We start from the raw sequence: 26,339 nt of genomic DNA on the forward strand, positions 1-26,339 counted from the left end.
CTTGATAAGCAAATAATGCAACGATCAATCGAAAAGAACTTACAATGTCATTAGTAAACTATTTGCAAAATCAATGTAGAATATTAATTCGATAACACAAGCTATTTATTATTTTGGAATGGCAATCATCAACGTCAGAAGGGAGTGCAGAGAATACAACGGATATAGCATTCTGAAAAGAGAAGAGAATTTATTTTACAGTTCGAATTCGCTGGATTACGTCAATTATTTTCATTTCAAAATGACGGGTAAATGATTCGCGAGAGAGCTGTCGATCTGAGAGCGAAACCACAATTCTTGCACCCCGGAAGCACCGATTGCGCGCGTCGATGAAGCGTCACGACGCGCCGACGTGGTTGCTCTTAACCATTTCCTCGCTCCCTCGCTCCCTTTACCCGTCGACTTTAGCACGTGGCATCAAAGAGAAGGATATACATCGGGGTGGTCGGTCTTCCCGGCCAAACGGCGACGACCCTCGCTCATCGTCGTTCATTCGCGCGCGCAGATTCGAGAGTTCTCTCCAGTTCTCTCACTGAAAGCCGAATAATCCCGACTAGTTATCTCGTCAATCCATGCGAACATCGAAATACCTTGCGACGCGATTTAATCAATTCCGAATTGTAGTTTTAGCGCTAGACAATATTCCACTGTGTGGGATCTACATTATTAAGTTGACAGAAAGATCTGCATCGTTGTCTTCTGGCTCCTCAATATCTTACCGACAAAGATACAAACATGAAAGTCAGTTGAATTTATCCCCGAAACGGATTTTGGGATGGATACTTTGTCAGGTAAGCTCGAAAAGTCTTTATTTTAATAATTTAAGATTGAAAGAATCAAAACGAGTAAAAAGGGAGTAAATAAGAAAAAAATTTGTATTTCAAAATGTAATCAATAATGACATTTAATTTAGACAGCTATTTTCACACATTTTTTATCCAACAAGCACCGCAAATATCATAATTATCATATAATACACTTTAAAAAGTATCGGTGTGCAGATGTCACACCATGCGGTATCTACTCAGGTAGCAAGTTGATGTCAAAACATGTCAGCTTGCTACCCAGATATATAATTCTCACCGTGTCGGTGTTAATATTAACACCATCATGATGTGAATTTCAAATTTATGGTGTTAAGTCCACATCATGTTGGTGTTAATAAGTAAGAATTATATAGACATCGTATGGTGTTAAGTCCATCTTGATATTTTTTAGAGCATATGGGTTAAATATGTATATTTATGTGTTATGTGGCAGTTATATTTATGTTTAATGGGTATCTTGTTGAAAATTGCCACACACAGAACTTGCCAGATTAATTTTTTTAACTCGTTCATACATCAAATTCTCAAGGAGGATTAATCATCAGTTATACAAATGACATGGTAGAACGACCTTGATTCTGTTTATTATGGGTAACGAGTTATCTATTCTGAAATAATTATAACTCAATTTTTAAAATCATGATAAAATGGAAATGCCGCGTTAGACTTGTGCCGTTTTAAAAATAAATGGCTTTTACAAAGACAGGAGAATCTTATCTGCTCTTTCCGATCGACGTCTATTAACTCGACAGTTTATTTTGCAAAAATTTAATTCAATGACACGGCAGAGGCGGAATATATTAACGCATCGCGAACCACTTCGACGCTCGCCCTAGGGACGTATTTTTAGCGAAAGCCTACGGTGCATACAGATTAATATACGTTAACGCGAACAATAAGTTTCTCTTACAATAGCTCCTACAATACTCCAGAATACAAGAGGTCGATATATTTCGCACCCGCTCGCGATAAAAATTAGTACGCAATTTAACAGTTTCCACTCGACGAAGCATGTCTCTCGCGCTGTTTTGTTCGCCATCCATTTCGGCTTTGATAAAAATTTCATTCACCGCAGTCACGCAGAGGAAATCCTATTTGCGGAAACGAAAGCTCCACGCCGTCGATGTTGCTCCTTAAGCGCGACATGATGATTAATTTCTCAAATCGCCTCGGAACGGCGAAAGTTCTCCTCGAGGGAGACTCTCGGCGGTGGAATCGTCCATGCGTATATCTGCGAGAATAGAATCGAGTTTACGGAGGCAGGCAGACAAAATCGATATACATCGCGTTAATAATGAAGCAGCAAGGTCTATAACCTTCCGCAAGCGAGTCAGAATCGACCTTTCTCGCGGGGGATATAAAGACACTTGTCTCTCCTCTCTTTATCTCTTTCTCTTTTTCACCCGTTCGTTGTCTTTATGCATGGAATTTCCGCGGACGTAACCAGCCTTTTGTCTACGCAAATGCGCGACCTCTTTTTTTTCCTCTGTACGTGGCGCAATAACTATATTCTCCCTGGCGTGCGAAAATTCTAATCCCACTCGGTGCGAACTCGCGTGACAACTCATCCGATTTTGTTGTAAATGTCACGAATCGAGATAAATGTCGGTCCGTACGAACAACATGCGTTCCACCTCGTATTTACGACTTTTTACGACAAATATGTATATGATTGGTAGAGGATTAGCATCGCGATAATCACGCAATGATTAATCGTACGATATATAATTATAGGATCTCTCGATGTTCTCGATTGATTTCGTTATGCTCTGCAATACATACAAAATGTTATTACGCATTATGCATTTTATCGAAGCAACGATTGCGTTTTTGATTAATTTCGAAAACACATTTCCATTCGCTTGTTAATGCAAATTTTTCGCGCTTCATAAATTCGCAACCCGATTGAAACAATATTCAACACTTTCCTCCATTAATGTTTACAATCCAAATCACATTCTCCACTCTCTCTTAAACGTTTTTTTATTAAATGATAAAGTGCGAAATACAACTATGCAATATTACTTATAGATATGCATATATCAAGATACAAAAAGTTGATAAAAAGAAAGATATATGAATTTACGTAAAAAAATTCCTCATTCCTCATAATATGCTTTTTCCATTATAACTTCTAAATTTTCTTGTACTTTTATCTTAGTCACCTCGTCTTATAATTACTTTAGGATCTCGTTAGCCTCTCTTTGACGTATTGTGAAATATAATACGCGAAACTCAAGTTTCGATAGAAATATGTGTTTTCCGCAGCTTATTCTACTGGCTCATCGAGAACCAGAGTCAAGATTTCAGTCCATTAAATTACCGTGCTTGATTAGCGGCGCCTCGTTAGGCAACCTTGGTAACAATTATATCTAATGGGAAGAAGATATTATACAGGTAACACGAAACATCTTACATTCTCTATAAGATGTTAAGTAATAATGGTCTCACGAGCGCGAGATAAACCGGAACGCGTGTAGTATAAGGATCGAGAAATATTGCACGAGATTGAAATTACCATCGCGATTGCAATTAACTGTGGAGGAGCCTAACGCAATCATATAAAGCGCTGAATAATTAAATTTCAAGTTGGAATGCATTCTGTATCCTGCATCTGTTTCTATTCACGCGATCCATAGTCATGTCACTCTAAAAGAAACATAGGTCGATATTCATAATCCGTTCTTAATTAATCAAGCTTTTATTGTTTTAAGCAATACCTTAAGATGCTAATACAATGCTAAATGTCTTTGATCGGTTCACGGCATCTTTAGTTTAAGACCATTTCAAAACTTGAGTGACGTCTATGGCTTTCGCGCTTAATTAGTTTGAAAAGTGGTGCTGCGAGCCCTTGCAAAGCTCTTTCTGTTCAAGAAAGCCAACGTGGTGCAGTTTAGCGAACTTAGGAAGGTTTATTGTCGACAAGAGGAGAGCGTATTATGTACGCCACTTGGCCAGCATGTAGAACGGGACTACTTGGCTAGACTCGCAGGCACCTTCGTTTGATGAAGGAACACTGCTCGGCTAGACACGCCGTCGTGCTAAAGCCTGCAAGAAAAATCTCTCCGTATTATTCACAGACGGACATTTCCTCTCTGCAAGTCTACAACTTCACCTCCACTTCGCCGCCGGAAACGATCGCTCTGTTGCGCGCTCCGAGTCGTTAGCGGAAAACGCGAGAGATCAATTTTTTTTTAAATAGGAAATTCCTCTAAGTCCTGATTAAAAAAAAATTTCGATTTGTATGCAAAAATGCGATCCCGTATCCCATCTCCCCCTCTTCGTATTTCACTTTATGACACAATATATTTTGTACTTCGTGACGGCTCGTTTGTAAATCGCCCGAGGATACGTTCGAGGATACAATATCCATTTATTGTTGAAAAATATTAAAAGGTATATTCTTTCGCTCTCGGAATACGCTTTCAAGGAATATCATCGATTGCCTCGTAAAGCGACATAATACAAATCTTACAATATTTCTCTCCTTCGTAGAAATACGCAGCTTTTCTTTCTACATTTATATGTGTGCAGATAAAGGAACTTGCTTTCAATAAACCGTATTCTGAATCCGCGCTACTCTCGCATCACGCTAGCAAAAGTTGTTAGCGATGAGGCAGCTTTGTCGTGTTGACTTTCTACGGCACTACACCGTTACGCTCGGAATATTTCAACCGATATAAATTCCTTCTTTGATCGCCGGCAAAACGTAAAATACCATGAATAAAACTTTACATTACGCTAAACACGTTTAAACGTCTGTAAAGCGTTTATCATCAGATCTGTGAGATATTTATTGCGTGAAGTAGATAATCCTCTTAGAATTAGATAATGAAAGGTACACATCGCACGAGTGATCTTCTGCATTCGCCGCGTGTTTTTATTACACACCCTCTCAATCTTCTTAGGATAGAAGCACAAATTCTTGTATAACACATACGACATAAGAAAATCAATCAATCAACATCTTTTATTTCATGGAAAGAAGAGAAATGCAGGGACTTTCATTGATTCATTTTTTTATGCATCATATGTTATGCAAGACTGTGCTCCCGCCCTTACAGTAGCAACGTGATGCACGAGCAGCTGATTCCAACTCCGAATTTAACACCTTCGAATTTGTTTTCCTTACGGCCCCGTGAAATAGGTAGTATATTAAAGAAGAGTTGCAGATGTACCGGATCCCCGAGGAGTCGGACGGTCAGTTGTGGCAATAACTCTGCAGTCACTAGCAGATGCGGGGAGCCGCTTAATCAATATTAGTAAATGGATCGTGGGTGTCGTGACATTCTCCTTCTATTTCCGAGATATAGAATAATGCAGAATAATATTATAATTGGCCTATCAAGATATTAACGTGCAGATAAGATCTTATCCCGTCGCGTAATATACTTAGAAATGATTGAAATATTAACGTTAGGGAAAGGTCTCCCGTGTATTTTTCCCGGATGACCGACGTTTTCGAAGCAGTTTCCTCTGCGTATTTCACCGAGCACATGTGAGTTTCTTCTACAAACAGTCGCGTGATTCGACAAATAACTCGCACACTGACTCACATCACGATCTCCAAGCTTTAAGACGAATTTATCCATCCAAAATCCCATTTCGCGCTTCAAACCGCAAAGATCCATTCGAGATGCGTATGTCATAACGAACTTTCAGTTGCAATATCATGGAATGCGTTATTTTAAGATAGGACATGTTACAAACAGTTCAGGATGGAACACACGTTTAATAACTCCGCTGAATTATTCGAAAATCAGCCGTTCGCATTTTCTTCTTCTTACACGTCAATTACTTACATATTCTTAAAGTATATTAGTATACATCATTAAAGGGTATTTAAAAGTTACGCTTCGTAAACCAGGCCAGAGGTCATTAATACATTTACATGACTTGGTACTTAAGTAGTCATTACATTTGCACGCATTAAGCATTTATCTACAAAATGTATCTGTATTTAACGAAGAAAACTTTCTGAGAAAATCTCGCGCTGTTATTATCAGGTCAATGCGTGCTACGAAGAAATCGCGGCGATACGTCGATGTACCTTGGAAGAAGCATGCCAAGGTCTTCGTGGTCGATGCACGTGGGGAATGCTTTCCGGAGTCACATATCGTCCAGTCGTTCTACTGGATCCCTCCGAATTTCCTATATAGAAATCCTTCTTTCTCCAATCAATTGAAATCTGAGTGAGTCCATTGAGTGCGACCACTCAAGACAAACGGTATAAAAGCAAGTCGAAAAGAACACGAAAAGCGACGTATCCTTTACAGTCGACTTGACGAAACTAGGACATGCTGTGGAATCGATATGTCAGTTGTCCCGTCCAGTTTCAATTCGATATTCCAGATCAATATGGCTTGTTAGGTCATGCAAACTGAAGCTCATCATTTAAGCTCGTCATTTAAGACTAGAATAACGAGAAGTGGAAGGATAGAAGATGCGGAGGATGCTGTTCCTTATTCAAGAATTTCGTATGACAAAGATCGATACAAGAAATATTTCGTAACAAATTTGTGCACTAAAAATTGTAATTTTGTCGTAGCAATATCAAGTTTGAAAAATTACAAAATGACATTATAAGTGAACAAGAGATGATCTTCGATTAAATTTCGCTAAAGATACGCCTGTACATTTCGTACGTCTATTTCAATATATGTTTTGTGTAGTTAGTGAATTGGTTATTCGAAGTTAAATTGCCATTGCTAAGTCTATATAACGACCGATTGTCATTAACTGTCTACTGAATGATAAACTAGAGAAAATCATTCCTACATTGTTTGTTTTACTCACAAAATAGAAGTATTTTGAGCGTAGAAAGAGTACTACCTTCATGAATCTTAACTAGTTTATTCACGTTAATTGCCTATGACTCCGTCGTCATAATTCTTTTAAAACGAATACGTTCCTCCTCGCATTATTTTGACGAATAATATTCTACTGCCGTGTAAAAGTTAAATAGTACATGTCAGTTTAATGTCCTGGGACAAACGCAATTATTGCAAATAAATGGAAACTGAGAATTGAGTTTTGAAAAGGTTCCCCCGAAATCCCTCGAGCACCTGTGGTGCGGGAATCTACAGCCGGCACCTGTGCAAACGGGCTTACTGTAATACGAAATACGAGGTAGAAACAGATACATGGAACATTACGCGGTCGGTACCTACTTTGTAATTGCAATATTCCTCCGGCCCTTACAAGCACGAATGCTGCATTTCACGTAGAACGAAATATACATTATCGATCGTCCAATACCCGTGGCAAGTAGCAACACGAATACATTAGGATGTTCGTGGATTGACAGGAACACGTGGCAACTCTTTTATTATTCAACGAAACATCTGATTTCCTCGCGGAGAGTGCTGCTGCCAAATGACAAGCGAAAGAACGCAGCTATCCGTACAATTCTCGAATGATCATAATCCAATGGTTACTTGAGAAATTCCGTGATTGCAATAGCAGTCGTCATCAAAACATCATAATAAAGAGAATGCAGCAGTCGCAGAAAACGTCTCTCAATGACTGCGTTCGTTATCAATGTTACTGCGTTATCTTATTCTTGTTTTACGTCTACTGAGTGATAAAAAAATAAAGATAAAATAGCAGTAGCACAAACGCAGCTATTACGATCTATTTGATGCTACAAATATTTGAAGCATTCTTTGATCAATTAATAATATTCTTTCTTCTGTGTGTGGTCAATCAAACATTTGTAACATCAAGTGGACTACATCCTCAATCGTAAAAAATAAAAACATCATTTCGCAATTGTCAGACTGAATATTCGATTGTCCAACTTCTTTCTTACCTTCTGGATAAAACGTTACCTCAACGTGATTAACTACGAGAAGGAACTTCATGGGTTTTAAAAATATAAAAATAGAAAAACACGAGTAAAATCCTTGAGATTTCATGTATTATTAAACACTGTCACATTTTATTAGAACATAACCAGAGTTTACTGATATCACGGTGACATTTGGTGGAAGGAAAACTCGCACGTTTTTCTTTAAGTATTCCTCTGTATCTCGTTCACTTTATTCGTCTCATTTCTATTCCCCTCGCTTGTTCGAGCATTGTGATTCACTCGCGATATCCGAAGCATTCGTTATCATTGCATAACATTATACAAAACTCAGATCACGTTATAGGCAATAATAAATGGACACGAAACAGCTTTTACATAAAAAATACAATAAAAATCTAAGTTTAAGATGGGTCCTCTCACAGAATCTCGGGATGACAATATCTTTCCTCTACCTCCTGTTTTATGTCTATGTTTCTCCCCGGGAACTCAAGGAAATTCTTCCTATGTCCGTATTATCATCCGTCTTGCTTTTAACTGTTTCTGATATATCGAAAATTTTAATGATATTTCTTTCAGCGAATGTGTCAAATAAATATATATTTGTGTATACACACTTTTTTCGTTTTAAAGCATGTCAGTTAAATATGCGTAAAATACATTAAATTGTTTTACGCTATGTGCTAATTTAAACGCGAAAACATTTTAAGTGGAGAACATTCGCAATGATTTGCGAATCCGAGGCCACCGACGTAAATCAAATGTCACAAATTTTTAATTTCACCCGTGCTTGACAGAATCAAGTAGCGTACAACTCGCTTTTTCCTGGATGAATCCACATTCGTGTAATATATCGCGACGTTTATTCGTATCCATACGAAGCTGCGAACGTTCTGTCAACACATATAGCACTTGTTAAAATAGACGTATGAACGAGACGAAAGTTTTTCCCAGTCTGAGGGAAAAGCGCTCGCGGCCTCCATTCGTCTCCGTTATAGTCTCGTTAAGGCTCGAGGAACATTTCACTCTCGAAACGAACAAATAACGTTGCTCGACTCTCGCTGACTCGGTTTGACTCGCTCCTTATTTTCACTGATTTCTACTGATTACTCGCACTATTTTTGCTATTTACGCTCGTTGATTCGCGCTGACTTCGTTTCTTAAATGCACCGATTCGCACCGTGACTCGAGAGTGAAATGCCCCTCGTTAAGGATCGTTCGATTCGTCATTTTCGGCTTGATCCTGCCGATAAAAAGAGCACGGGTTAGAGGGATGATAAACAGCGAGAGAGGGTGCAAAACTGGGTGCGGGACAAACGCGTAATTTGTCGTCGGGGTTATTACCGTGGCTGAATCTCCGTTCGACTTTCTCATTATCATATCTGAAAGAGAGAAATCCAAGGAAGGCGGCAACGAGCACGTTTCGCGTTTAAAAATCTTGCCAAGATCTAACAGCATGAAGTACAAGGATATCAGCGATAAATTACATCGTGTTTTACCACAAAATATTAGGATAATACTTACGGCGGATAATAATTAAAGGACTTTCTGCAACAGTGAGCTAATCCACATTTTGTAGAAATACATTTTGTAAATAAACTCTGAAGTTAAAGTGATGAGAAAAATACCAATATCACATTCAACTACGTTGTGGGTTAGTCCCATTGTTGCAACAAACTCTTCAATTGTCTACTTGGTTCAAGCTATGATTACAGTGAATGCGTGCTCTGATGAATACGTCAAAAGCCAAAACAAACAAACAAAAACATTTTCTATGTGAGCGGTTACGCTGTATGAGTACAGTTAGTCAGATGTCACACGAAACTCGTCAGAACAAGTTTGTCGTTCATAGTTTGTTTCTCCGTTCAAATTCGTATTATTACTTTTTAAAATAGATATTGAAAAATTAGTTTAATTTGAAAACAGAAGATGTGTGTGTGTGTGTGTGTGTGTGTGTGTGTGTGTGTGTGTGTGTGTGTGTGTTTGTGTTTGTGTGTGAGGAAAAAATTTATCATAGCTAAAATATATCTCGTAATAAATGGGAGAAGATTAGTTAAGAAATGATATTCTCCATTTCTTTCTCTCGAAACGAACACTTTATTCACTTCTTTAGTCAGTTCTTCGACTCACAAGTAAATTAATAATAGACTTTTCAAAAAGTATATGAATCGATGTCATCCATCTTGTGTAGTTGCGACACTAAGATCTTAAAATTTCAAACTTTGAAATTACAAGATTGATTTATTTTGTCAGAATATGTATTTATTATAATTACTTATTTCTGACAAACAATTCGGACGAATTCGTCAGAACAAAAATTCAACAAAACATATTTCATTGTAATTGTAGATAAAAACGTCTAAGAATATCGATGCATGCAGCCTGGATGCACGATGTAAAGAACATTATACAATGAGAACATTCCTTTTGCTAAATTACACGGAGTGAAATAATCTTCCAATCGTTTATTACGGGCGATACGAAGACAAGCAATTAATTAACGCATCGGGAATAATTCTCGCTAAGATAAACCACCGTTTACGTGTGATTGTGTGTAAAATACAAGAATCTACAAACTACAGCTGCCAATTAAAGCATGTTAATACGTTGTTCGATGAAATCACGACCATAGAAATCGATTATCGACAGCCTCGTCTCGCAGACAAAGAGGTATTTCAATATCCTGATGTCTCTCGTTTAACACCCATCGGCTTTCGGCTTCGAAATGACAAAATTTTCCTATCGCCTACCTACCTTTTACGCGATCTGACTCTCTTGTCGAATTAACTTTTTATCGCACATTCAGTAACTTGTTAAGTATCACAAAAATTAAGATCGCGGCCAATCAGGTTTAAAGTTTTGCTTTATCTCACAAGAGTTAATTGTGCTTCATAAAGTCGAAGGTACGGAGACATGCTTGCATTTGCATTTTGAAGAGGTGAACTATCGGCGAGAGAGACGAGAAGCAGATCGAAAAGAGCGAGCCGAAATGCGTGTACAAAGATAATAAAGAATCGAATTCGTGTCGTTTGCAAACTATGCCACGATTACTCTTAAAAATAACATCGATTTTTACGAGCGAACGAATGCGAGAAATTCTCGAACGATATAAAAGAAGAGTCGGAGAAACCGAAGAAACCATCAGACTATTATCCTCGTTTTACAAACTGGCGCTAGATCAGGAAGTTTTCTGGGTCGTAACGATCATTTTTAATAGGACGAAAGTTGTCCGAGTATCCGGACGACATTCTATATAGCCGCGACCTCTGAATTTATAACACGCCACACCAATATCTTCGGTCCGTTACTGAAATGAGGACTTGATGCCATTGATAATAACGATACGTCAATCCAAGTTTTTATATCGATTCAAAGGAAAATGCTATAAGTCCAATTGCTGAATACCAGAAATTCAAAACAAGCATTATTTGTACGAAAAAAAAAAGATTATCATTTCTAAAAATTTCTGGGATTTACAATCGTTCAGTTTAATCCTCAACTGGACAGAAAGTAGATATTAATTACGTAATCAGGCAGTTTGGGTTTTCGAGATTCCTATTATTCTTCACATAAATTTTGAAGTAAAATGTAAATTTCAATATTAGAAAACGCAAAAATCAATTTGCTTGGTAAATTTGTCAAATGAGTCAAAAAATTTAACGCCATACATACAAAACATTTGAAGAAACAAAAAAGTTATCACAAAAATAATGCTCTCTGGACCTTTGAAATCCTCCTTATCCGATTAAAGATTAATATTTAAATTCTTTCTCTCAGCGAAAATATGGAAAAATGCTTTTGAAAATTTCAAATACTTAGTGTGAGAATCATTCATAACCTTCGGCGATCATCCATCATGCCGAGATGATAAAGGGACGATCATAATAACAGTCTCCATAGCAATTTAGTTTTTAAAACCCTCGATGTGGCACAAGCTTATAAACAGACTTCCTTTAAAATTTTAATCTGGCTTAAATGCTAGCTTTAATGAGGCATTACGCATTGAATTTGGTAAGACCTCATAATACATGATGATATTAACTGCAAATGGCATCTTCGCCGTGGCGCTCGAGATTCCAGCGCTCTTCAAATTATAATCTCTTTATCTCTTATCTAATTCCCGATGGAATTTGCATAATTTTGAAATAATCCTTCAACGTGGCGAAGTAAGCGAATAGATACTCCAAGAGTATAATGGTCTCACATCAGTTCGAAAACTTTAATGGGCATCCAAGCAAATCAGTACGTTCGTATGTACGAGTATTATCGACATTATCTGCACATGTACGCCTGAAAGCACGCGCGCATCGAAACCAATAAAGACGCGCCTGTCACAAACGAAAAGATACCAATCTTTGCAACCCTCCCACTGTGTCCTTTTGCAAGGGCATTTATTTTTACGAAGACTCACTCTACACCTTACTGTCTATTCGGTCGGGTTCTAAAGTGATTTTAGATTTCAGAAACTACTTACGTCGTCGGAAGCAGAGGCGATTTCCTGTCGCCATTTCCGGCAGACAATTCCAGAGATATCTGTTTTGAATTTAAATCTCTTCAATCTTTTGGATTGTTCGACAATCCACGAAAACGAACGGTCGAATTTTTATCAGTTTTTCCCTGTAAATCTAACGCTCTTTTCAATTGATCACCCAATGAGTCTTCCAGAATATTTCTCTCATTTTTCTTTCGTAGTATCACTTATTACCAAATTATTCCGAAAGACTGATCGATCGCGGTGCTTAAAGCCTTCGACTGAGAGGTTGAGAGGGTCTGTCTCAAGGTCACACAAAGTGCATGACCTTTTTTTTTTTTTTTTCCCCCAAGAACAGGCATATGCTCTATTTCACAAACCGGTCGTGTTTCGCGGACACGAAAATTTCCACAGAATTATGTCGAACATAAATGTCGGATAACCGTAATCACAAAAATTTTCGATTTTGAGATTAAAATTACATTTCCTTCGAGAAACGGAAGGGAAACAGAAAAAACTCCATCTTCGTAAGAAGATATAATCGTTATCATCTTCAAAGTTTCGATCGCTCTAATCTAAAAAGATTTCTTTTTTCCGTCGGACTTTTCTTCCTGCCTCGCTCTCCCTTTAGTAGTTTCCTTCCGATATATCGTCCTTACATAAAAGATGATAAGCGGCCAACGATCGAACTGTGCCGTATTTATGGAGATTTATTTGTATCATGCTTCCTGAATAATTCCGTGAGCTTTTGAAGGTCGGTTGTCGATCGAACATTTTCGTGTCCAAGGACTTGTTTTATTATTTACGGAACATCCGTGGGGTCAACAGGGCCAGTGGAACCTCTTGTAATTAGGCATAGACACAAAAGGGACGTTCGTGCAGCTGCTCGGCAAACGATATTAATTAAAATCCATTAACGAAGCTGGCTGACGCTAACTGACGTGACATTCTATATTATAATGCCACTCTCGGCCGAGATATATGTCGAAATTGGAGAGGATAGCGATCCTATCCTCTAATTTATTCTGTAGAACGTGAAAGGGGTGAAAAATTAGTTCCAAGTGGTGGCTTATTGTTCGCTCTCCCTTTTCCGTGACATACTTGAATTGGCGAAAGCGCATTATGTGATAGGTCGTACCAATGGCTCCGCAAAGGGATACCGTGTCCACGGGATATTTACCCAGGATTTCACGTTTCTCCCATTATCGTCCTCAGTCTACCGATCGCGAGGCCGACTGTTTCTTGATCTGCTACCTTTGGGACAATAAAGACGAAAATGAAGAGTCCACTCTTCTAAAATAATCATTGGATCGAATGAGGACATCCTCTCCGGTGCAATCTCTTGGGGTTATTTAACGTGAAATAATAATATAATGAGGTTTATATCAATAAACAATACAAGCGTTTCCGTGTTGTAAGTAAAATAAAATATTAAACTGCGAATGTCAATTTTATTGGAGTGTCAATTTTTATGCTCATCTATTTTATCAGATGAAATCGATGTGTGATATTCACGATAGGTACCTAACATATATCCATCCGCTATGGTTTATTGGAGCGCGTCCTTCGGTATCTTAATCTTCATCTTTTCGCTATCGCGCTCCTCGCAGACGCAAAATGGAGCAAAATGAAGAGCGCACACAACCACGCTACGAAGTGCTCCACTTCAGTGAAGTAATAGTTTGCCACAAAGGTCGGAAGGAAGAGCACTTCTAGAAGAGAAAAGGGGCACAAGAGGAGGCGTGGATATATAGTAGATCGATTGACAAACGGTGAACGCCTATTTGCAGTAGGATAATACTGGCAGTCACGGAGGGATATATCATTCTTTATATCCTCTTTGCTATCGCTCGTATTCTGTAATTATTATCGGGATTTATTTTTGCTTCCACCTTTTAAAAGATTTCTAATTCAATCGCATGATACAGAATGTCTATTCGCCTTCAAACATTTACTAGAGACAATTGATCGTTATTTCCGAACGAAGCAATGGCGGTAGAATCGTGAATCATGTGCGTTACAAAAGAAGTCCTATTGCCTTAGCCATCTAATAAAAAAGTTGCTTGTATGCGAACAAAGAGAGTCACCGTTTCTTCTCAACTTATACCAATATAGCGTACCAGGTAAATTGCACTTTGTTCTCGCGAACAACCATTGCGTCGACGAACACATAAAGATATGATCACTCTGGTTAAAATTAAATATGAAGCAACAGTTGCCAAAAACACAATGGATTCAATTTAACGAAAAAAGAATATCATGTGGTGCTATATCGTACAAAAAAGATAAAATAAGATATCACAAAAATTTCTGTTTTAAAATAATATACCTATATCTTTTTTCATAAAATTTCCATTTTAATTCATTTCTTCTCGAATATATTTGCGCAGAATAATTGACGTATCTTGCGCTGAAGACAAAATAATTCTATCATAAATGATGTATTTTGCGATATATCGCCCGTGTAATTAGCGAAATTCATTCCTTCTAAAAATTTCCAATCTATCGTGATGCGCGATAAACTATAATTTTCCATTATTCACCGCTGAATCAGTACGACTGGTAGAAAGTTTGGAAAGCAGCTAATTATTACTTATTTCCCTAGAAAATTCTGCTCTTGCCGCGAATTCACGAACAAACTTCCACACATGTCTAGACAGCAAAATTTTTCCCGATGTCACTTCTATTTTCGAAAGAGACTCAGTTGAAGCGGAATCATCGTCAATTAATATAACGAGCTTACGAATTAACAGAAAGGAACGTAGGTCATTTTGTCATCTCTTCAGCACTCACATGTACATCTCTTCAATTAAGCGATACAGCAATTAATAACGTTGGGCATACTCTATTTGTGATATTATTGTGAAAAAATATAGGTAAAGACAATTCTCAATAAACACAATTTATATAAATGATTTTCAATTATTACGCAATTTTCTTTATATTAATCTTTTCATTGTAAAATAAAGCTTCTTGTAATAATTGTTATCAATGATTACAACGGTATAAATTATGTACAAAAAATATCAAAAGGTATTATTTTGACGTTAAACATAAATTATATATTTGATTTGTTCGTATACGGAAAAAAAGAATGAAAATCTGATAAGAGAAATGCTATTATTAGTAATCGTAGCGAACTAACTGCTGTCTGTAAATCTAATTAGCAAATCAGAGCTTCGTCTATTTTCTCTTTCCTAATAGGTCTCTGCTCGTGTTATATCGAGTCATCTACTGTCTGTGTATATCAATATCCTGCCGACACTCTTGCCCAACAGAAGTTTCCGCTTTCGATGACGGAATAGAACACAGTTTCTCTCGGATGTAACGAACTCTCCATCGAGCTCTATCCATGTACCATGTGCCACGTTCCCGTCGTGGTTTACCATCTTCTACCGCGGAAATGTGTATCGAACCATACGGTCAACTGAATTGGGACACGCTTCGGCGTACGTACATGCTCGTTATCGAAGAACCATTAAACCTTCGCAATTATGATTAAATTTAGATAATATGAAACCGCTATAACATGAAACTATCTGAGTTTAATTTGATAAGTAAATTGTATTACAAATCATATCATAAGTCGTGTCATATATTAACACGACTGAGAAAGGATATTAATTATATTTTCTGTTATTTTATGAGGGAGAATATATAGACACGCAAATTAATGCTTCGCATTTTCTTCGTTTTTGCGAAAGTTAAACCATAGATAATAAAACGAATCGCTTACGGGGAATTCCCAGATGTGCAAGTGCTTTTGAATTATCGATTGGCCGTGGGATCCTTCTACGACTTCAGCACGACGTGCGAAGAGTATCGTGCAACAAGTACCTAGCGATAAATGATAGTTCCCTGAGGGCTCTGTAGTTCAAATCCTCGCAAGAAACGGTCCCCAAGACTATACCCATGTCTCGTTTGCACAAACCACAAGCGCAACAAGTTAGCCGGAGCCACCACTCTATATATACTCGACTTTAGCAATCGGCAAACTCATTCGGCGGAACCAATCAGTCTTCAAATAATTCAGGAAAGTTCTTACATGTCTCACAACGCGACGCGCGTGTCGAACGAAAGACAAGCTTCGGCTTTCGAAAAAGCTTCGTAATAGCGTGGATAATTGGAGATGCAAATGAAGATAGAAAAATGTTATTATCGTCGTCGTTGTATAAATATAGACGAAGGGGAGAGATAATTTATCATGAAACGACAAGTCAGGATTAATGGCAACATGACGAACTCACGGCAGTCTCGCGTGCACATCATGAATATGAGAGATTTTCGTACAAAATTCGCGGCCAGTGGGGCACGAAAAAAAGAATAGGAGGAAGGTCGAACGGTAATGTTGATACACGTGTACCTGCGGCTTGCGTGATAATGGAATACAGGTGGTTTCGCAGAGAAATCGAGCGAAAATGGATAAAAGAACGAAAGGTCGGCATCGATTGTTTCAGCATACCTGCGCTGACATCGTAAAAAGAACCGTTTCTTTAATCTTATTCAAATATATCCTTTACAAATGCCCCGTGAAACGCGATTATCTGCTTCGATACGTCCGTCGTTGCCCTGAAGACGAACAGTTACTGTTTCCATTTCGCAAAGTACCGTCGTGTCGTTTATACCGTATAAATCCCATAAACGAATACGCGGTAAATTGCGTTTTATATAACCCAAGACTTGGGGAAGCGCTCGTGCTCGATAATAAAATGCAGGGGACGCGATCACTAAATAACACGCGATTATGCATTTGCAGAGATTTATTATTCCGTCGTGTATATCTCTCACGGATTGCTCCACACTCATTAATCATAAATGGGAGAAACTTCCAAATCGTTCCACGTCAAATTGACCGACAAATTAAAATTTGATCGCTAATTTAGAGTTCAGAATGTATGTCGACGCGTGCTGCACGAACACATCTATTAATAGCATTTCAGTTTTTAACGTTCCTAAATTTTCAATTTTGTGCGGTTAATTGAGCGGACTAATGGTTTCACGACAAGAGGAATCTTCTTATAATTAGTAAAATAGCATAAAACAATCCTAAAACGATTTATAAAAATAATCATGTTATGTTACGCAATAATAGCTCTTTTTTGATCGTTTAAGAACATTATATCTAAACTATAATAATAAATTGCTGATGATGAATAAAGACGCAAATGAAAAAGAAGCACGAAACATGGATTAAAAATTAAAACGGGCGTTTCTAATAAAGATGTAAGGTCTGCACTCTTAGGTAATTTATTAAAAAATCGATATAGAACTTTCTACAGATAAAAATATAATCTCGCCTCTTAACTCGGTATAATCTATTAAGAAGCCGCCTGAAATGAAAAAAAAAAATTTTCTTTTACCGTCGTTTTTTTCAATGAGATTTTCATTTTGATTTCTATGCTCTATTGAAATATTTGATTTGAAATGCCTGCTCTGACTTCGCATTATTGCTATATTAGGTCAAAGTATTTGTATATTATATGGTTTATATATTAGAACGTACGATGTAATACAGGAAATACAATCGATAGCAAATATTCGATAAATTCTTGTAAATATCTATGTAACGCGTGCAATTACGTACATGGGAACGCGTGGAGGAATTCTGAATGAAATTCTCCGTTCACCATATTTGCGGGATAGAATGTGTTGCGTTCGAAAGGACGGTGGTTTATGACGATAAGATTTTATCGGAATTTAGGGTTTTAATGGAATTATTTGCGTTCCGCTACTAGTTATGCAGACAAATTACTGCATTACTATTTCGAAACAAGTTGAAGCAATCAACGAAAGGTGAAGTTTATAAATGTCAAGTGCGAGTTTAATGTTACACAATATTGGCGCAAAAGGTTTATTTAACTGAATCAACAGTCGTAAATTATAGTTAATTTTAGAAAGATGTTTAAGAAAGTCTAATCTGATTCAACGGGCTTGGACTGGACAATTTCGTCAATGTGTATACCATGATGTTTTAATTATGGTTTGGATACCGACTGAAATTGTAGCCGAGCGACTATTAATAGTCGACGCTGTAAAATTCAATAACAGTGAACGAGGTCGTCTTTTCCCTTCGTCGCGAGACGATAGGCTAGCTAGGAATTCCAGCAGCCGCATCTCGCAAATCGTATCGACGTGCGTCTACTGGAAGATACGCTAATGGTCGATAATGGAACTGCCGCGGCACCGTCAAAATCAAATTATGTCACCCGGCAGCTGCTTGTCGCTACGATCCGCAAAACAATATGTGGCAGAAAGTACGCATTTTCGAATACGTCGCGTAACAATAGAATAGATGATGCGAGTCATGAGAAACTTCCTTTTATTTCAGATCAAAAAGCGTGTCATATTAAACGTGCTCTAATTTATAATTAATATGATAATATTACCTATGCAACCAAATAATTCTGCAACTCGTTTATAAAAAGAAAAAATCGTGCGACAAAGTGTAAATTCCTTGCATCGAAAGATTTAAATACTTGTTCAACCATTTACCTTGAAAATATTTTACTTATTTTACATTATACTATCATGAAACGGAAAGATTGTTTCTTTTTAATAAATTTAAAATGCATAAAAGTTGTAAGATTGTTCTTGCATAGAAATCCAGTTTATATCTACTTCTTTGAAATCGAAAGATTAGGATCAACGTCACCATAACTGCATACGAATCGTTGAACATTCAACTACAATATGTGACCTTTTGCATGTTCGTCCTTGACTATCTAATTTAACTTGCATTACATGTCGATATCTATATATATTACAATGCTAATGACAGGTGAGTTGAAGCGTACCGCTGAAGATAACATCGTTTACTATGTGCCTGCCGTAAATATGAAGTTCGCTTGATATCGCTTCATATGATATGCAAGTTATTTTTCTGATAGAATGAAGCGACTGAGATAATGACCAAGTGGCACAAACGGTTTTACAGCAGGCTTTATGTTCCTTGTGTTCAAAGGAAATTTAAGTAAATTATGTGTTATAGGATAATTTATATTAATTAAAAATATGTATGACTTTTAGATTTTTCAGTCAGAATCGCCGTTATGATATCGCACAAGAGGAGCCGGAGACCCAACGAAGTCGATAAATTCACTTGAATTAGATTCTTCTTTCACTTAGGAAGAAATCCCGAACATAAAAAAAGAAAATAAATAAAGCACAGGGAGGAAGAGGAGGAATGGGCCCTTGGGCCTTCGGCGTACCTCTCGTGTCAACTTTGGGTCTTCTCCTGAATGGTTACATTCTCCTTGTCGTTCTCGGTCTTGGTAAACAGGTGAACAATAACGAAATATCTTTAATATTAATAATATTCATGAAATTTTTCTCTATTCTCTTCTATTTCTGTTTTCATATCTCTCTTTTCTGATTATGTCTTTAACGTTTTTTCCACGAATCAGGATGGCATTCAGTCAAATGCAATATGTAAATAATTTCGAAGCTGCCCGCGAACGCATGATTTATTTCAGCAATATTATTGCAATCACTCGTGTCAGAAATGCTACAAATTCGGGAGACACGTGTAGACTGCTCTCTTGAATGTAAATTAGTTGAACTTTCCTGGTATTTCGGTCAGAGAGTTCATGATATTAAATCCGTTAAAAGCATATCTGGACTGCAACTACGAGTTTCAAAAAGAGAAAGAGAAAAAAATAAACTCTTTGAAAAATATGTACGCACGCATGGTACGCTCGAGGAAGCTTATTTACTCAGACGATTTATTTATCGAGATAAAGATGCAAATTATAATCTCTTTTTACAACAAACGGCAGCGCAGATTTACTTATTTGTTTCTACCTGCTTTCAAGTTTCTGAAATATCATTGAATACTCTCATCCCGAGAGAGAGAGAGAGAGAGAGAGAGAGAGAGAATGAAACTTTTAGATGATTGAGACTCTTGAGAATCTTAAATGATAGAGCAAACAGGGTGTGCGGTCCGCGCGCATATAACGCGTAAAAAAATTGTCATATATTAGTCTATTAAAAGTTTAAATTACAAAATCTCGCCGGGCATTGAAATTCGCGATAACATGGCAGAATTGACATTTCAACGAGTCACACCACAATGTCCACAGACGCAGCAGCAGCAAACGGCAAACACTTTACTGCTGCTCCATTTGGGCGCCGTGGAAGCGGCGGTGTGCTTGATACTGCTGATCTTTGCAACCGGCTCGTGGCCGCTTACTGGTACGTGGTGCGTCCTTTACGGATTTCTACTGGCGCTGTTACATCCGGTTGCCCTTTGGACCGTCACCGGATTAAACTGCGACAGGTGAATCTTACATATTCTCTTTCTAATATCGTTATTCAATATCCGGAATTGAAGACTGATGAACTTCTGATGAATGAAGATCAGTATCAGTTTCCCGCTTAATTTATTGCTCGTAGAAGCGAGCAACGCGGTTAACTTCTCAATAAATGATGCGTCAAGTAAATGAGGTACACACAAAGAGATATCTGTTAATCATTACGTTCAGATCAATCACGTGTAAAATCACGTTTTATATATGATTCATATTTAAAATTCTCGCTTTTGTGCAATTAGAAAATAATATATCCCACGTATTTCCGATCAAAATACATATATTTAATACATAACGATTTGATAAAATTATTCTTGCAATACTACATACTGGTTAATTACTCGGAGAATTTTTTTTTTTTCAAAGTATAGACAATGTGCACATTTCCAATTACACTAAAATGCCATTAAATAGAATTTCACACCGATAAAAGGAAGAACGTCCTTGTCGCTTGAGTAAATCGACGAAGAATCTAAGAGAGGTTCCTCTTGTGAAATTTTCCGATAAAAATCGAGTTCAATCTTGATATATGACATCGAAAGATGAACGAGACCTCGGTTTCAGCTGACACAAAAGACACTGAAATATGCGATGTAGGATGTCAAATAAGGATTCCACGAGCTCAAATAGTATCGTAGCTGTCAGTTGACTCGAGATGTTCGTTCCATCTCTACTTGTTGCTCATCCTTTCACCGTAACTTGCACCGTAACAGCTACGCAATTTTTTAAATGTACGGCCAATTTAGAATGCGTCAACTGAAATAATTTCATTTATTTGATGTAAATATGTCTTATACTCAAATACTTTTGAGAGCGGTTTCGAAAATCTTATAAAGATTTCGTATTTATCTTTCTGTACACGAATCTCTGTGAATTTCATTGCATCGCGCGAATCCTTTTAAGAAAATATGGAAGAAGTGCGCTCGAGAGAATACAAAAAACTTCTTTTCCGTTTTATTCTCTGCAAAAAGTCAGACTCGACCGTAGCTCAATCGACCATGGAATATTTTATTCAGCAGTTTAAACAGATTTACTACCACCTCGTTTTTCACTTTCTGGATCTCCTGTGAATTTTCTCATCGTGGAAAGCGTTGCTTTATTGAAAAGATTTATCAATTTTTTTCGAAAGCACTGGTTATCCAGCGATAACATCGTTCACGTCTTACGTATATTACCGAGCGTATTATAATATTTAATTTGATTAAGTGACAAGCCAGGACTAACGAGTTCATTCGAAATCGTTAGACGTTCGATCGAGTATGAAACGACCATCCCACATTGGCATCTGAATTATATTTCGTTTTCGCCAGCCATGCCTCGCAATTACTCTCTGCAGGTATTACGCGATCGCTGCACCGTTGCACTACGCTGCCTTGGTCTCTCCGCGTCGCGTAGTCGTCGGGCTGGCTGCTTCTTGGACAGGCGCTCTACTCCTGTGTTTGCCACCGTTCTCGGGTCTGGTGCCACCTTATAGGTTTGTATATACGTGTTATGCCATTAACCACCACACCAATGAACCAGCATTCCGCAGCGCTTGCTTGCGCGTTTTACGGCATTGCCTCGCAATTGCTGCATTTCCTCGCATAATAAACGAAATTCGATTTACTTTGTGTTCTATCCCTTCGCCAAAGTAAGTTGATTTGCGTCGCATAAAGACTCTCACTGTGAGATAATTTCCGCGCCAGCTTCTCGCGACACGTGCCCGCAAGAATTCTCATTTAGAGAGAAGCTTTTATCAGCGGCGAATTAGTTAAGTTTAACAAAACCGATTGTAATAATACAAATAGTCTGTTTCAAAAACAAACCCGTCTGTTTTTTCATTTACTTTCAATCGCGTGATCATTTCTAAGTCAATACTCTCTTATCCCGTATCGATCAGCTATAACAAAGAATTGGGTTGCTGCGCCCCGGATTTCGGGAACGGCACTTGGGGATCCGCCGCGGCGCTCTACGGCGCCATTTATGCCATCCTGGGCCTGGGACTGCCGGCTGTCCTCGTGACGGTCTGCAATTTACGCGTATTGGGTATAGCACGGTACCATCGACATCGTATCGCCAGTGCGATCTACGAGGTCACCCTGAGCGCCCAAGTGACCATCACCCATCAGAGAAATCCATTTTTCGTGCCAACCGTCACCGCACCCTCCGCCGGCGGACCGCCGCGTTTTCACAGCGCTGCCAGCACGGTTTGTACAGACGGTTTTAAATTTTAAAAATGTAAACATTTTTTAAAGAATTTTAAAAATGCAACATTGGACATGAATATAAAAAAATATTCTACTGACGTGTATCAAAATATCTTTACGATATAACTTGATTCTGCGGTCAAAATCAAGTCTTTAATAAGAATATCTAACCAATTTAGCCTTTAAGGCTTAATTGGTTAAGTTACTTGATTTAAGCTAATAAAGCTAATGAAAAGCACCCGTAGTTCAAGACTAATTTGTAATTTAATTTTCTGCCCCGGAATTAGCAAGTTAAATCGATAGACGCCACGCTGGGAGGCATCGACGAAGTACCAAAACTTCCTCGCTCGCAGCGTCTCGTGATTATGGACTGCCGTTTAATTTCTATTCGAGGACTCGATTCGGCAATTTTCTAATATAATTAGTTAAAGTTTGATTTATTAGTGAATCGATACACGTTTTGATTGCTATAAAGATAAATAGCTTCGCGCTGTGTTCAAACGGTTGTTGTCAATTCTTGTCTCAGTTTTGCAAACGACAACTTTTCAGGTGATGCAACTGGTCGGCTCTTTGTACCTACTGTATTTTCCGTATTGCGGATTTATCCTCTGGGAAGCTTGCGGCGCCGGTAATCAGCACCGTCTTCACGCACATCCTAAGCTGGCCTCTTTAGCGTCGCTCCTCCTCGCGTGCTCACCACCCATCAACGGCCTTCTTTACGGTTTGAAATCGCAGACCCTGCGACGGTCTGTGCAGAACTACTGGCGGAAAAAGGCAACTAAGTCGGAATTACAGCAGGTAATTTGAAACGCGAGAAAAATGAACGCTCGTGAAGGGGTGCTTGTGCGTCGAGCGAAGCGAAGGACAGTAGTAATTTACAGTTTACGGTTATTATTGCTCTTATGTCCTATTATATGTTCGTATACTCGTATGTACGTATATAACAACATGAGAGCAATTGTAAATCTGTTTTAGGAGATACAAGCGAGAACACCGAGCGTCGCGGGATCTAGGAGACCTTCCGGCAGTGGAAACACTTCCTTCTTCCCATTCCCTCCTCTACAGCGAAGGTTGAGCGAGGCATTATTGGCTCTTGGCTCGTGCAGAACTGGGGGTAGTTTTGAAAGCAATAACCTGGGGTTCCAGCGCGGCAGATTACAACCCGCTGTCTCGTGTAACACTCTCAGAGTGCCGACCGCTGAATCAGGTACGTGTTCCCTGCGGCTGATATTACTTTACCAAGATAAAATCCAAATAGTTTTTAGTTCCTCTTACAATTAGTTTGCAACTAAAAACCGGTGTTTGAGGTCCTCGCACTTTAACGCGAATGTCTCTATAAAAAAGAAAGACCTCTAGTGAAATGAATCAAATCTTTGTAAACCCTCTTGATCCTTGATGGATAAACGTTTCGACACTGATATAAGCGTCATCCTTTCATCATGGCGCGCTAAGGTGAACCGAGCAAATTGGTGAGGGCGAGCGCGAGTGCCGCCAGTCTGATGGGTCCCCATTATCGGAGCGACTTTATTGGGGCGGATTTGGGTGCGGAATGCTCCATAGCTATGTGCGAGACCCCGAAGAGGAGCCCGAGGATCCTCATAACGCGCGCGTACAGCGAGGAGAGCCAAGACGGAGGCAGCCCCCTTCTGAGAAAATCCCTCAATTCCAATATTAATCCACCGCCGTGCGAAAGTATGTCACATGTTAACATTTGTAGTGTGTGCATCCATCGCATTTGCAATTCTGAAATAAAATCGCGACTTTTAAAACTTATCACGCCTCTAGTTCACGTTTCTGACGCGAATTCTCATTTTCTCTTCCATCTAAATTCTCGCAGTTTGGCATAATATCCTCTTTATAAGCAAAAAGACATTAAATAAGCTCAACGTGTAACGTCGCTCAACGTGTTCACCGTTAGTTTCATATAGAGATTTGCAAATGAATAGATCGTCGAAGTAACTGAGTTACTTCTAACCAGATTAATATTTGACCTTATTTAAGAGATATCTCATTTATCGCACGTGCACAGAACGTCGATGGCGACACTGCAGCACCGGAAGCGAGAGCAGCACGGGAAGTAGCGATGCGAGCGTATGGACCACCGGCGTGGTTCCAAAGTACGGCAAGGGTAATGCGAAGGCGAACACGGATGGCTGGTCCTCACGTATACGATACGTACGCGGCAAGAATTTAGAAGAAGGCGCATTGTCAACTACAATGAGGCCGAACAATAACAGCGAAAGCAGCGATACCACGGATACAACTACAGCCACGACAACAACTACCACGCTGCTTAAATCTCTCACTATAGTAAGTGATGAAATGAATTCGAAAACGATCAATACTGTTAATTTTATACAGTTGTGCAATTATTTTAAATAATTATCTTAAATAATTATTTAACGATTATCGACAATTTTAATAGCGATCATAATGTGGAAGGGTTAAATAATCATCGCTTTGTATTCTTTAATACATCATTCACACAATTCAATTCTAACTTTAAAAACACAATTAATTACTCGACTGTAGGAGACTGGCGAACAGAATGAAAGAGAGAAGGAAAGGATGAATGGTAATATGAAGAAAAGAGAGTTTAGCGAGAGTGAAAGCAGTTGGAGCAGTGTTGAAGAAATTGAAACCAAGGCAGAAAGAAACGATCAAGACGACAATCCTGATAGGACGAAAGAGGAAGACTCGCAGACGAGACCTTCGCGACAAAAGTCGAAAATCAGTGACCGCGATCCCGAAGTTTCCGAGGAGGCTGCGCAACTGAGGCCACTTCTAACTCCCTCCTCTTAAAGCCTATCTCTTAAATGTATTTTCTTTTAAATAATTCGTTGTGTGTGTCATGTGTGTGTGCGTGCGTGCGTGCGTGCGTGCGTGTGTGTGTGTGTGGGGGGGGAGGGGCGCGAATAAAACAAAATTTTCACTGCGTGTATTTAAGCAACACTGATACGCGTTTATTTCGTGAATTTACAGAAATAAAATTAGCCGGTAAATTGCGAAGAGAGTTACTTTGATAATTTGTATTTAACAAGTGTTATTCGTGTTCGCGACACGAGAATGAAGAGGAAGTATAATTCGTCATATAATTTGCCCAAAGTTTATATTTTGTAGATTGATCTCAATCATCTCTCACATGTCCTACCTAACGTAAAAAGTTTAAAGAAAATATAGATTTGATCTTTTTAGATCTTTATGCTCGACGTTGATATTGACATATCGTGAAATTATATTTTTGTACTCTCACTCTGCAACACTACGTGACGCAACAATGACGTGATACCATTCTTTACAACAAAAACCGAAGAACTGATTAATACACCGTCGACAAACTCAATTTCAAGAAATTTGTTCGCTTGTTCCGAAGAGTTAATCAACGATCGTTTCCGATTAAATACCGATGAAAGTTTACGTCAGCGATGAATTAACGAAAACGCGTTATCTACGAAAGTTGCGATCCAATTTATCTTTAATTTATCGAAGCAAGTCATAGAAACTTGTGAAAGAGCGAAGAACAACGGACGAAAGTCGAACACCCGAGAAAGTTCTTTTGACAGAAAGTGGTAAACGTTGTGGAATCAAAGACGCGAATATCGAGGCGTACTCGAATATTATATTGTTACTATTTAAGGAAGGAGAAGATAAGTCTCACGTTTGTGTCTTTTATAAATGTCAAGTTTCGCTCAGTAGTTACAATTACAACGACGTGAATTCCTATGTTTTTTTTGTGATTGA

The 26,339-nt window shown here is 38.4% G+C and overlaps 2 protein-coding genes across 8 annotated transcripts in view; one reads left to right on the forward strand and one right to left on the reverse strand.

Moving 5' to 3' along the window:
* Positions 1 to 26,339, reverse strand: part of LOC108730523 (phytanoyl-CoA dioxygenase, peroxisomal) — a 57,653-nt gene that overhangs the window by 2,996 nt on the left and 28,318 nt on the right. The window contains exon 1 of one of the 7 annotated variants that reach the window (XM_018460284.1): positions 18,725 to 18,883. The exons of the other annotated variants lie outside the window; for them this stretch is intronic. The gene's annotated coding sequence lies outside the window, so the exon portion shown is untranslated. Of the gene's footprint in view, positions 1 to 18,724; positions 18,884 to 26,339 lie in introns of those variants that run through there. 7 annotated transcript variants of the gene reach the window in all.
* LOC108730522 (beta-3 adrenergic receptor) lies at positions 698 to 25,400 on the forward strand. The gene is made up of 10 exons (XM_018460276.1): positions 698 to 791; positions 19,133 to 19,385; positions 20,185 to 20,381; positions 21,749 to 21,886; positions 22,292 to 22,598; positions 23,148 to 23,396; positions 23,574 to 23,805; positions 24,051 to 24,290; positions 24,628 to 24,908; positions 25,131 to 25,400. The coding sequence occupies exons 2-10, from the start codon at positions 19,290 to 19,292 to the stop codon at positions 25,398 to 25,400; spliced, it is 2,010 nt and encodes a 669-aa protein (XP_018315778.1). The 5' UTR covers positions 698 to 791; positions 19,133 to 19,289.

The sequence above is a fragment of the Mycetomoellerius zeteki genome, unplaced genomic scaffold, assembly GCF_001594055.1.
Source record: "Mycetomoellerius zeteki isolate Tzet28-1 unplaced genomic scaffold, Tzet1.0 scaffold93, whole genome shotgun sequence".
NCBI classification, from domain to species: domain Eukaryota; kingdom Metazoa; phylum Arthropoda; class Insecta; order Hymenoptera; family Formicidae; genus Mycetomoellerius; species Mycetomoellerius zeteki.